Source organism: Phlebotomus argentipes, unplaced genomic scaffold (assembly GCF_947086385.1).
Source record: "Phlebotomus argentipes unplaced genomic scaffold, Phlebotomus argentipes genome assembly scaffold_4, whole genome shotgun sequence".
In the NCBI taxonomy this organism is placed as follows: domain Eukaryota; kingdom Metazoa; phylum Arthropoda; class Insecta; order Diptera; family Psychodidae; genus Phlebotomus; species Phlebotomus argentipes.
In genome coordinates, this window is record NW_026776174.1 from 12,570,489 (window position 1) to 12,583,657 (window position 13,169).

The 13,169-nt window shown below is 43.2% G+C and overlaps 4 protein-coding genes across 5 annotated transcripts; 1 reads left to right on the forward strand and 3 right to left on the reverse strand.

Moving 5' to 3' along the window:
* Positions 1-134: 134 nt before the first annotated feature.
* LOC132258793 (helicase MOV-10-like) lies at positions 135-4,221 on the reverse strand. Its single transcript, XM_059756272.1, has 9 exons — positions 4,050-4,221; positions 3,835-3,971; positions 2,746-3,217; positions 2,560-2,681; positions 2,407-2,483; positions 2,207-2,338; positions 1,667-2,137; positions 1,192-1,611; positions 135-1,129 (listed from the first exon to the last, which is right to left on the reverse strand). The coding sequence occupies exons 1-9, from the start codon at positions 4,096-4,098 to the stop codon at positions 175-177; spliced, it is 2,835 nt and encodes a 944-aa protein (XP_059612255.1). The 5' UTR covers positions 4,099-4,221; the 3' UTR covers positions 135-174.
* A 109-nt stretch (positions 4,222-4,330) lies between these two features.
* Positions 4,331-8,541, reverse strand: LOC132258794 (putative helicase MOV-10). 2 transcript variants are annotated; one of them, XM_059756275.1, is made up of 9 exons: positions 8,286-8,541; positions 8,085-8,221; positions 7,087-7,555; positions 6,904-7,022; positions 6,746-6,828; positions 6,546-6,668; positions 5,987-6,460; positions 5,510-5,929; positions 4,331-5,444 (listed from the first exon to the last, which is right to left on the reverse strand). In XM_059756275.1, the coding sequence occupies exons 1-9, from the start codon at positions 8,341-8,343 to the stop codon at positions 4,544-4,546; spliced, it is 2,784 nt and encodes a 927-aa protein (XP_059612258.1). In that variant the 5' UTR covers positions 8,344-8,541; the 3' UTR covers positions 4,331-4,543. The 2 variants fall into 2 exon arrangements, with proteins under 2 accessions (XP_059612258.1, XP_059612257.1); XM_059756274.1 differs by having other exon boundaries at positions 6,904-7,025.
* Positions 8,542-8,551: 10 nt separating this feature from the next.
* Positions 8,552-12,300, reverse strand: LOC132258792 (putative helicase MOV-10). Its single transcript, XM_059756271.1, has 8 exons — positions 12,121-12,300; positions 11,910-12,061; positions 11,517-11,851; positions 11,157-11,460; positions 11,024-11,073; positions 10,302-10,964; positions 9,735-10,154; positions 8,552-9,672 (listed from the first exon to the last, which is right to left on the reverse strand). Exons 1-8 carry the CDS (start codon positions 12,140-12,142, stop codon positions 8,700-8,702), a joined length of 2,919 nt encoding a protein of 972 aa, XP_059612254.1. The 5' UTR covers positions 12,143-12,300; the 3' UTR covers positions 8,552-8,699.
* Positions 12,301-12,378: 78 nt separating this feature from the next.
* On the forward strand, positions 12,379-13,118 carry LOC132258818 (anaphase-promoting complex subunit 10). The gene is made up of 3 exons (XM_059756303.1): positions 12,379-12,535; positions 12,608-12,844; positions 12,907-13,118. Exons 1-3 carry the CDS (start codon positions 12,427-12,429, stop codon positions 13,116-13,118), a joined length of 558 nt encoding a protein of 185 aa, XP_059612286.1. The 5' UTR covers positions 12,379-12,426.
* The last annotated feature ends 51 nt before the right edge of the window (positions 13,119-13,169 follow it).

Genomic DNA, 13,169 nt, shown 5'->3' on the forward strand with positions numbered 1-13,169 from the left:
GGTGGGATTAAGTCCACCTATTCCGTCGAGAGTCCATCGAACACTGTTCAATAGGTTCAATAGAACTCTAATCTGATGTATTTTTGCTAGCAGAAGAACGATAACTCAAAGGAAATTCAATAGCTATTGTATATTTGTATATTTATTATTTCAATTCACATTAGCACAAAATGTCTATCGTTTTTGCTGTGTCTCTGTGTTTTTAGCCTTCTTGATTGCATTCTTCGAGATCTCTTTTATCAAGTTGTTATTCTCACAAAAGGTGGTGAAACCTTTCCACGTTTCATCCTTCTCGAGAGTGCTAATATTCCCAACGATGATCAGCAAAGCCTGCGCTCGCGTCAACGCCACGTTGAGACGCTTGGGATTGTTCAGGAATCCCACAGAATTCGTCCTCGAGCGAACAGTGGAAAATATAATTACAGGCTTTTCATTGCCCTGGAATTTCTCCACTGATCCAATCTCAATGCCTGCCAAATTCATCCTGGCGCATGCTTCAGTGATCTTCCGGCACTGCGCTTTGTAAGGCGAGATCACACCAATGCTCTTTTGGGTGATTTCTCTCCCAAAAACTTCTTTCATGCTCAGAATTTTTTTGATGTAGAACAACACTCGAGAAACTTCTCGGAAATTGAACAAACTTGGGAAATTGGCAAATCGCTTAGCAAATCCTTCGACATTCTCGAAGATGATGGGGATCTTCGGATTGGGCAGAAGCTGCCAATCGCAAGCCCAGAACGCGATCTCTTTGTCGGCTTCCGCAATCAAATCTCCGTCGTAGAAAGCATCGTTCGGAAACTCCAGAATCTTCGGGTGCGATCTGTAATTGCGCAGCAGCTTCGTCATCGCCCGCGGATTGTATTTTCCCGTCTCAGGATCTTTGGCGTAAATCCCAGAGTCGACCAAGCGCTCAAGCATGGAAATTCCGAGACGAGGCTGCACTTTTTCTGCCATCACAACTGGTCCAAGCTGCTTCGGATCTCCAGCAAGGATCACTTGAGCATGAATCTCACCCAAAGACGAGACAACTCTAGCAATTGGAATCAATGTGGAAGCTTCAGTGCCACTTCCACACTCGTCAATGAATACATAAGAGAAACCTTTCACGTCAATTTTCATCTGAGCCAGCCTGAAATGATAGGCATTATGTCTTGTAAAGTGTGCAACTGAATTTTTAAACATCAAATTTACCTTCCAGCAGTTACAAGAGTCGTGAGGACAACGCGATATTTGTACAGTTCCAATCGAGAGGGATAATAATGGCCAGTGTATTTCAAGTTGGAAGCCCTCACCACTTCAGGATCAATCGTTTTCATGTCTTCAGCTTTTGATTTGGAGAAAAAACGCAAGATTTCCTCCTTAGTGAAATACTTCAGCAGTCGCAACGTGATAACGTCAGTTGCATTGTTTGACGTTGTAGCGATCAGGATCTTTGCTTCAGGCTTCCTCCGGGTGATCTGGCAAACAGCCTCGACGATGGTCGTGGTCTTTCCGGTGCCCGGAGGTCCCATGAGGATGTAAGGCGCCGGGAAGGACGACTTCTCCACCATGTGAATGATCGCGCTCTGTTGCTCCGGATTCTCCTTCACGCTGTCGTTGATCCACTCGAAGCTGTGAGAAGAGCAGAATTAAATCATGTTCACAGTGATCTTGGTGGATTTATTACCCAGAGAAGTCAATTGGATGCGTCGGAATCGAGTCTGGGAAGAAGAACTTCGCGATCATGTGTCTGTCCACATATTCGAGAGCTTCTTTCTGAAGCTGGCTCGGCACGCGATTGGGTGAAAAGAAAACATCATACAGCGTCTCATCTCCGAAGGGAATCTCAACGTCCAATACAATGTCCTTCTTTCGCACTTGATGAACTGTGCCAATCATCATCGCGTTAATTTCACCGTAACTCTTTTTCGATAGTTTTATACGCACTTCTGTTTTTTCTGGCAATTGCGATGAGTCTGCATTATGAATATTTTCCAGCAAATAGAAGATTCCATGCCGAGTTATCTTCGAAGTCAGATTGACGTCGTATTGATTCATTTTGGCGATTCGCTCTTGTTTCTCACAATTCTCCATGTCAACGAGTGTTTGCCAAAATGCCTTGTAATTAGCTTTAGTTGGGCCAACCGCCAATAAGTCACTGTAAAGATAAATAGAAGGAAATCGCGTATAGTCCAATTATTCGTTTAGTTTTCGAATGAAATATTACTTGATTCCATCCAACAGAGTATTTTCCGGTTCTGTGAGTTCATTGTCTTCCAATCCGTCCGACATCTTCTTCGTCAAGGACTTCATCTCCTGCGGAGTATGGTAACTCGGTAAGATTGTCAAGATTGTCCTCCTGCATACATAAGATAGAAATACATACGTTAATATTGCTCAAAACATAACATTGAAAAATGAACTCACGGAACTCCTTTAGGCAAAACGGCTGCAACAGAGCACTTCACCTTTATCGGTTCCTCTTCCACCACTTTGTTTACCAACTGTAAGAAGCATTGAGAACAAATTGAGAATAAAAAAAATGCACAAATAATTTCGCTCTATTCATTGTTATCATACCGTGAAGTGATAGTGCGTCCACACACTAAATTTGCCGTTCACTGCGCTGATGAGAATGATGGAATAGGGTTGATTCTCAACAGTAAGAACACATCGATTGATACTGAATTTTATGCAATCGTCTGTAAGAAAGAAAAACCATTGAGTAAATGACAAATTTGCCTAACAATATTCATCAATCTTTACCCTCTTCATACGTTGCAATGCTGAAGAAACTTCCCCCGTCGGGCTGCAGAAGGATCACTTCGTGCATCGAAATTTTCACCTCGCTCTTATTTGAGTTTATGTTGAACACCAATTGTTCATATCTGTCTTGGCACTCCATCGTCAATTCAATCAGTTGCTTGCTCCATTTTGAGCTCTCGGCAGCGAAATCTTTATCGTGAGTTTTCATGTGATCGAGAAAACTCGGGTAATTTTCGAATGTCTCCTTGCATTCGAAACACTTGGTCTTATTCTCATCGGTCAAAACATAATTCCTCTCTTGCTGTATCGTCGCAAAGTACGCCAAATCGTACGAAAATCCCTCTTCTTCTTGAACATACTTCTTCACAAATTTCTCAATCTTCCAAGTGTTAAGTCGAAAGAACGGTGATTTAAAGAACACAGATGGTATCATGTATTGGGTTAATTTATCTTTAAACATTACATTCTGGACCTGAAAAATCAACACAATGACGAGTAAGAATAAAATTGCGGACAATCAATGAAAATATTTATTATTTAATATTTGATCAAGCCTTTGATTAAATAAAAATAGCTGAATTCACTCGATTTCCCTCCTTTCGATACAGTTTCAGACAAGGTTAATATATTATAAGGAAACATATCTGTCTCTACCTAAAACTAAAGAAAACATTGGGCTTCACCCTGTGTCTAGAGTCCAGCGTTTAAAGCTTGTGAATTTTCGGCACAAATCTGCACTCTCGGGAGACCCAAATTCCAGGTAGAAAAGATTAAACCGAGAATTACACAGAAGTATAGCAGATCCATTTGTGCTCAGCGTCACGCATGAGTTCTTTTAGGAAACTTACGTTTTCAACGCTTTTGCCATTTTGCCTGCCCACGCAAATGTTTTTGCAAATTATGATCAATAAATTTATACTATTCTCATATCTGAAATCGTATTTCTTTGTCTCATCTCATCAATTTTACAGGAACATTTCAAAATACTACGCTTATCACGTTCATTTCGCTCTTTACCGATAACTTATGACTCACTACAAGTCAAGAGAGTTTAAAGAAAAATTTCATTACACAAGAAACTCTACTTACATTTTTGTACCCAAAATTCTTGAGTTTGTTCTCTGCCGCGAATTCGACAACAGCCTTCCGAAGATCCTTCTTATGCAATAAGTTGTTCTCAATTGTGCCTGCGATGAAGAGCTTCGCCAGAAGTTTTTCCACATTCTCTGAAAAATGAACATTCAACCACACAAGGTCAAATGTGGCATAAAACATTGTTGCACACAAATGAACAACTTCATTACCTCTCATTGCATCAGCCATATTTGCACTTGATGAGCTTTTCTGAGCCATTTCAGCGTAGAAACACCCTTGCACTCTAGATAATCGACTATTTCACCACAAACCAATGGATCCGATCAACACGAAGCGCAAGCGACAACTGAAATCTTCACGACTTTCTCTGTGCAGAAACACCACTAAACTGAGCGAGTGATAAAGCGAGAGAATGTGCTTGGTAAACATTGTAGACGATTGCAATTCTTGGAAACAGGGGAATTCCCTTTATTTCTTGAATTCTTCGTTAAGTTCACTACATAGTAACGGTCAAATTCATACATAGAAAAAGGTAAAGAAAAATAAAATAAGGAAGTTCTGTATGATTCTACATCAGTTAAGTAATGAAATTCATATTTTACTCTCTAATCGAGACGTCTGAAAAACTTGAAAATTCACATAAATTAACAACTAAGCATAATTATCATAAATTAAGTTGTCCATTATCATCGCCGGTATCCATTTAATTTATCATCACATTGTTGTCCCTGCAAAAAGAGATGAATTTACTCCACGTGACACTCTTCTCCAGCGTCTCGACGTTTCCAACGATGATCAGCAAAGCCTGCGCTCGTGTCACAGCCACGTTGAGACGCTTCGGATTCCCAACAAATCCCACTGAATTCATCTTAGATCGGGCCGTTGAGAGAATGATGATGGGCTTTTCGTTGCCCTGGAATTTCTCCACGGACCCAATTTCTATATCATCCAGTTTCATCCGTGCGCAAGCTTTAGCTATTTTCTGGCACTGTGCTTTGTAAGGAGAAATCACGCCAATGCTCTTTTGGGTGATTGCCTTTCCGAACACACTTTTCGCCTTCAATATCTTATTGATATAGAAAAGCACTCGCGAAACTTCTTTCCAATTGAACAAGCTTGGAAAGTTTACGCTGCTTCTGGCTTCTCCTTCGACGTTCTCGAAGATGATGGGGATCTTCGGATTGGGCAGAAGCTGCCAATCGCAAGCCCAGAACGCGATCTCTTTGTCGGCTTCCGCAATCAAATCTCCGTCGTAGAAAGCATCGCTCGGGAACTCCAGAATCTTCGGGTGCGATCTGTAATTGCGCAGCAGCTTCGTCATCACCCGCGGATTGTATTTTCCCGTCTCAGGATCTTTGGCGTAAATCCCAGAGTCGACCAAGCGGTCCAGAAGAGAGATTCCGAGACGCGGCTGAGCTTTAAGCACCATCACAACTGGCCCAAGCTGCTTCGGATCTCCGGCAAGGATCACTTGAGCATGAATCTCTCCCAAAGACGACACAACGCCTGCGATGGGAATCAGCGTCGAAGGCTCCGTTCCACTGCCGCATTCGTCAATAAAGACGTACGAGAAATGTCGAGGATCAATTTTCATCTGAGTCAACCTAGAATGACAAAAATTGAGACTTGTAAAATCAATTTGCAACTCAATCTTGAGTATTCAACTTACCTTCCAGCAGTTACAAGAGTCGTGAGGACAACGCGATATTTGTACAGTTCATCCAGAGTGGGATAATAATGCGCATTGTACTTCAGATTTGACGCTTTCATCACTCGAGGATCAATCGACTCAATTTCTTCCGTATGCGACTTGGAAAAGAGTCGCAGTATTTCGTTCTCTTTGAAATACTTCAGCAAGCGGAGCGTAATCACGTTCGTTGTATTGTTGGACGTCGTCGAAATGAGGATCTTTGCTTCAGGCTTCCTCCGGATAATCTGACAAATAGTCTCGACGATGGTCGTGGTCTTTCCGGTGCCCGGAGGTCCCATGAGGATGTAAGGCGCCGGGAAGGACGACTTCTCCACCATGTGAATGATCGCGCTCTGTTGCTCCGGATTCTCCTTCACGCTGTCGTTGATCCACTCGAAGCTGCGAAAGAAAAGAAGGATTAATTCATGTTCACAGTGATTTTGGCGGATTTCTTACCCAGAGGAATCAATTGAATGCGTCGGAATCGCGTCTGGGAAGAAGAACTTCTCAATCATGTGTTTGTCCACATATTCAAGAGCCTCTTTCTGCATCTGAATCGTTACGCGATTGGGCGAAAAGCAGACATCATACAGCAAATTCTTATCGAAATGCTCAGGATTTTTAATGTCCAGCAGAATGTCCTTCTTCCTCATTTGATAGACGTAACCAAACATTGCTTCTGCAACACATTTACTCTCTCTTGATGGCCAGATGCGCACATCGCTGCCCTCAGGAATCTGCCAGGAATCCGCGTTATGCGCATTCTCAAGAAAATAGAAGATTCCTCCATCTGTTCTCTTAGCATCAAGCTTGACGTCGTATTGATTCAATTTAGCGATTCGCTCTTGTTCCTCGCAATCCTCCATTTCAACGAAGATCTTCCAGAGTTGCGTGTAATTGGCAACAGTCAATTTACTCTTCAAGAAAGCACTGCAAAGATGAAGTAATGCGAATGATGCGTTAATAAACTTGGATTCTGTATATGTTTTGATAAGAGTGGATTGTTAGAACTTACTTGATCCTCTTCAGCAGCGCTGCTTCCTCATCCGTGAGGTCTGTGTTCTTGAACATCTTCTTCGTCAGTGACTTCATTTCCTGAGAAGGATAATGACCAGGCAACTGTCCCAAGATTGTCTTCCTGTGGAAACAGATCACAATACATTGATAATATTGCTCCGCAGAACATGTATTTGTATTATTTATTCTTGAACTCACGGAAATTCTTCAGGCAAAACTGTTGTTGTGTTGTGATAAGACTTTATCGGTTCCTCCTTCAGAGCATAGTTATACTTCCCCAGCTGCGTAAGGACAGAAAAACGTAAATGTTTAAGGAAAATGCACAAATATCATATCTATATGCACTAATATCATACCGTGAAGTGATACTGCGTCCAGATCGTCATCTCGCAATCCGTTGTGCCAGAGAGAATGACGGAATAAGGTTGATTGTCAACAGCAAGAATGGAGCGGTTGATGGCGAATTTTATACAACCTTCTGTAATAATGAAAAACCATGAATTTCCAAGACATATTCAAGTAATCCACATCGCTTTTACCCTCATCGTAAGTGGCCACGTCGAAGAAAATCTGCAAGTGCGGTATCTCAAAAAGCACTCCCTCGATGGCGATCTTCATCTCGCTGTTATTCGGCAGGACATTGAAGATCAACTTCTCGTCCTTCTCTTGGCATTCCATCACCAATTCAACCAGTTGCTTGTTGCTTTGCGAGCCCTCGTCGGCCAAATCTTTATCGTGAGTCTTCATGTGCTCGAGAAAAGTCGTGAGGCTTTTATACGTCTTCTTGCACTCGCAGCACTTCTTAATCTCATATGCCAAGACAGCATTTCTGTCTTTCTTGATCGTCGAAATATACACCAAGTCGTACGAATAGAAGAAATCTTCCTCCTGACCGTATTTCATCACAAACTTCTGGATCTTCCACGCAAACACTTTAAAGAAGGGCGATTTAAACGGATTCGTTTTCTTCGTCGCACAAATTTTGTGTTTGAGCATCGTTTTCTGAACCTGAAATTTGAGAAGAACGTGAGCAAATTGCTGACATCATATTTGCGGCTTAAATGAATTTCTCTCTGCGCTTTGTATTGTTATTCAATCATCTGATTCAGTCTACAATTATCAACGGTGGCAAAGGAGGCCAAAAACTTTGCCTTATGATAATTTTTGTCTTTCAATTTTAATCTTGGCAGACCTAAATTCTAGGTAATATTATAACCCTCATTAAAACCTGTTTATGTACAGATCAGTCCTTGTAGGTTACAAATGATTTTCTTTTATGCTCACGAACAATAGAAAAGAATAATTCTACGCAAGACTTTTTGCAAAAACTCAATCAAATTTCAATAATTAAGCAAGCGGAATAAAATAAATGTGCTTATCAGGCTCATTTCGTTCTTTCAGTTGCTCTTGCTTTGCATTATAAACACTGATAAGTTATTTCATGATTCATCGACAGTCTTCAGAGTGATTTTGTCAAGATTTTAGGTGCAAAAATATCGAAGAAATCTACACAAAATTGCATTAATTCTTTACTCACATCTTTGAACTCGAAATTCTCGATGTCGTTCAGCACCGCGAATTCTTCAACAGCCTTTCGAAGCGTCTTCTTTGTCAAGCGATTGTTCTCGATCTCGCCATCGATGCAGAGCTTCGCAAGAAGCTTTTCCACATTCTCTGAAAAATCAACGCTCAATTACACAATAATGTTCAAGGGATAAAAAGTATGCATCCATTTTACCTCTCATCGCGTCTCCGCCATCTACGCCATTCGCCCTTGACGCGCTTTTCTGAGCCATTTTACCGCAGAAAAACTCTCTTGCACTTGTGATATTTCGGATATTTCAACACAAAATGCTTCAAATCAACCGGTCAGCACAATTTGTAAGAATTTTTCTCTTCACAACCACGTAACTTTACCTATTGAAGATCGTCCACAAACTAAAGGCTTGAGGCGAGAGAAACACAAGCCTCGCCGGTAAGAAAAACTGAGAAGGCATGTTTGCTATAATTCCCCTTTATTGCCATAATATGTTCGTCATTCTTCGTCAAGTTCTTTCTGCACTTTATGGTAACGGTCAAATATCACTTCTACTGCATGGAATATTGAAAAAAGAATTAAAATGCAAGAAGCAAATCTTCGCATCCTTCCTGCCTACAGTTTGAGACGCTTGAATTCATTGGTCATCACATGGAGTATTCTGTCGAAATCCCTGGCGAAGCTGATGTTCTCCGACAGAGTCGTTATAAGTCCGTAGTTCTCATAGAGATCGATCACTGTGCGCCAGTGCTTGTCTTGTCTCAGCGTCTTAGGATTCCCCACGACAATGTTCAGCGCTTTGGCGCGCGTCAGCGCCACATTTAGTCTCTTGGGATCGCCCAGGAAGCCCACGGATCTGCTTTTGGACCGCACAGTCGAAATAATTATCACCTCCTTCTCTCTACCCTGGAACAGCTCCACAGCCGCCACGTCAATCTCGTCCCAGTGCCGCTCCAGACACACCTCACGTATCTTCGTCACCTGCTTCCTGTATGGCGCTATGATTCCCACCTCGCTCTGCGCTATCTTGCGCCCATTCACGCCGTTGACCAGGATCTCCTCCACGATCGTTATCACGGCATCAACTTCGTCCATGTTGAACAAGCTCGGCGAGTCGCGCTCGCTCGTGCAGGAGCCAAAGATTGCATCCATCGCGATCGGAATGGCTCCGTTGGGCAAATATTTCCAGTCCAGCGCCCAATTATACTTTGCATTCGCCACCAGTTCATTATCGTAGAACATTATGTTGCACACGTCAAGAATTGGCGGACACGAGCGGAAGTTCTGCAGCAGTTTCGTCACGAGATTCGGATTGTACTCGCCAGTATTGGCGTCTTTCTGATAAGCGGCGCTATTGATAAGGCGCTCCATCATGGAGATCTGAAAGCCACGATCCTTGGCTAGAGCTGAGGTAAGAACTGGGCCCAATTGCTTGTGATCTCCAGCCAGGATGATCTGTCCATTGATGCTGTGCTCATTGGCGACAATCCCAATAATCGGGACAATTGCCTGCGATTCTGTACAGCAACTGCTCTCGTCGATCACCACGTGCGTGAAGTGTTGCGTGCTGATGCGCGCCTGCACGAGCCTTGAAGCAATTCACTTATCAAATCACTTTTATCACACAATAACGCACTTCATGGTACTCACTTTCCAGCCATGCTGATTGTGCAGATGACGATTCTGAACTGATAAATCTTCTTCAGCGACGGATAGAAGATTTTGTTTTCCAGCGCATTCGCCACTTTCAGTAGCTCCGCCTCCATCTTCTCCAGCTCCTTCTCCTTCACCCGCGAGAATAGCCTCAAGACATCGCAGTTCGGCAGATAGCGCAGAAGACGAAGGCAGAGCTCATCGCATGCAGAGTTCGACTGCGCCGTGATGAGAATGTGTGAATTTGGCTGTTGCTTCCACAACTGACAAACCGTCTCTACCAGCGTCATGGTCTTGCCCGTGCCCGGCGGGCCGAAGATGATGTAGGGAAAGGGATAAGAGCTTCCTGCCGTGATGTGAAGAACAGCGCTTCTTTGCTCAGCATTCCTCGACACGCACTTATTGAACCAATTCAGCCTGTAAAAGAGAAGGAAACATTATTAATTTGACGACAAAATAACTATGAAATCATCAATTCTAACGTCTTAAAATCATATTGGTAATATCGATCTATTTTATGAATTTCTTCTTTGCTTTTTCGAGTCAATGTTTTCTCAAACTCACTCTTTTTCCACTGGCGTAGTTTTTAGTTTCGGCATTTCTGTGGGGAAGAGAATGCTCTGCAGCTTCGGGGAGTTCATCAGCAAGTACAGCGCGTGAGCCTCAACGCGAAAATTGTTCCTATTCGGTTGGAAGCTGACATGAAATGTATCTTCCGTGTTAATCTTCGCCTTGATTCTTAACAGGACGCAATCACTCTCGATTTTAATGATAGTGCCGTAGATTCTCCGCAAATTGTCACCGTAAGGAGTGATCTTGATGGCGTCGTAATCGCGCTGAAGCATTAAACAGACGGTGTCATGAGGAAGAATCGATGGCCGCATATCGGAGACGTTTTCAACCGCCAATTTGTAAAGGCTCTGATTATGCCTCGGATTGAGTTGACTCAAAAGCTTCAGTCTTTGATTAGCTTTGCCATACTTCTCCACTTCCCGGCCGACTGTGAGCTCCTCAATCTGTAGAGAATGGCTCATCGACTCCACATAGTTGCCCTGATTCAGTCGTGTCGCCTTGTCAGAGAAACTGAACTCTGTCAATTTCTCATGCAGCATAAATTCTAGCAAGCCACTCTTTTCCGGCAGACGAAAGTTTCTCTTGAACAGCGCTTCCATTTCACACGTCGGATGATGCTGCAGAGATCTGTACAGCTTCAAATCCCGACTGGTTCTGCATGAAAAGAGACGCAAATGAAATCCAGAAGTCAAACAACACTATTTAAATCTTACGCTTTTAGCTCAGAGATGGTTTTCTTTACGGATTCCGTTCTTTCGTATCTCTAGAAAGATAAGATCATCCAGAAAAGTTAAAAGTTTGTTAGAAACACTTCTGTCAATTTTCTCATTTCCATTATTCACTCACAACGAGATCGTAAACTTCTATTCCCTTGCCGATGTCATCTCTGATGAACTTGAAGACGATCTTCCACACGCTCATGACCTCAAAGATGTCTTGCAGAAGACTTTTCGACACTTGCAGCACAACTCTTTCACCTCTGTCTAGCTGAATAGGGCAGGAATCCTTACATATCTCAACGTTCACGAAGGACGGCGAGATCAATTCGATCCTGTCGATGGTCTGGAACATATTCAGATCGTTGGCAATGTCAAGAATCATGTTTTTCTTTGTGATTTCCACCACTGACAACTTGAAGGACTGCGAAATCCTGCGAAATGAAAAGTTATTAGAAACGAGTACAAGACAGCCTTGCAATCGGCTCACAATTCAGCATTCCTGGGCGAGGCGTTGCTCACGTGGAAGCTCATGTGCTCCTCATAATCCCTGACCCACTTGAAGGACACTTCGCAGATCACACAGAGATGAGCGAAGCGAGAGTCCCGCGGAAAGCGCTTGCTGTATGTGCCACAGTAGTGAAGAAACACCTCGCTGGACTCAGTCTCCAGGAGTCCCTTAAGGCAGTAGAATTTTCCCACTTGGGAGAACTTCTTGATCAGCTCGCAGAGACGATCACAGCAGAACTTGTAGATCGTCTTGTCGTCACTCTGGCTCTCTGCCACCGGATCAATGATCTTGCACGCTATTAGAAGGCTGTTGAGCTGCAATCGTGGGAGAAATAATACATTTTCTTGTATCTTCCTGTGTTTTTCTTCTTACTTGATTCAGCTGGAAAAGCATTTGAACGCCATGTTGGACAATGTAACTTCCGAAGATCTTCTTAAGAATTCCCTTCTTGATACGATTGTCCGGGAATTTGTAGCCGATGATGCCCTTAACGAGCAGATCAACCACAAATTCGTAAAAGATTGCTGAAAAACCAGAAAAATCACTTCATAACAGCACTTTCCGCCATGATCACAAAAATCACCTTTTTTCTTTGATGTCAGCATTTTTTCCACACAAAATCACTAAACATCGCCACTCTTCAGCTCTTTTTATACTCCCTGGAGCAATTGAATCCCAAATTCATGCGGAAAATGTGGGAAAATGGGAAATTACGTGCAGCAATTCTCACACAATATGGCACGGAAGAGCTTTTTTCAGTGAACACAGCGAACGGAACTTTACGCGAAATTATGGCAAATCTTCGTTGACTTTCGGCAAACGTCAATTTAATTTCGTTGGGCTTTTATTTTGGTGTCTGGCCAGGAGAATCACAGGATTATCGCTAGAAATGAATCCCAAATCGGGCGGAGATGAGAATCCTTCGGTGGAGGAGCGTGCAGGAGTTGTCCGGGAAGTGGGATCCAATGCGGTCTGGAGTCTATCTTCGTGCAAACCGGGTGAGTTTCCTCATGACACTTTGGAAGCAATGATTTGTGCTGATTATTCTGACTCTGGGATGATTTTTCCAGGATTTGGCGTCGAGCAGTTGCGCGACAACTGCATGGACACTTACTGGCAATCCGACGGGACACTCCCGCACCTCGTGAACATACAGTTCCAGCGCAAAACCACGGTGAATCAAATCTACATCTACACAGACTACAAGCTGGACGAGAGCTATACTCCCAGCAGGATCTCCATCAGATCTGGGACGCACTTCAATGACCTGCAGGAAGTAGAGGTGATAGACTTGGTGGAGCCCACAGGTAAAACGCATTCTTTTGTCCTTTTTGACACTCTTTCTGAGCTTTCTGTACGATTTTCCCAGGCTGGGTGATGATTCCCATCAGAGACATCCGGGAGAAACCCATTCGCACCTTTATGATACAGATAGCCGTCATATCTAACCATCAGAACGGCAGGGACACGCATATGAGACAGATTCGCATCCACTCGCCAATCGAGGGTCGGAATTGTCCGATCGAGAACTTCGGCAACTTCAGCACGGTTCAATTTCTGCAGTACTCGACAATCAGATAACGGAACGCAGGAACGAGTTTCGTCGGCTCTCTGGGCAGCAGTCAGATCACT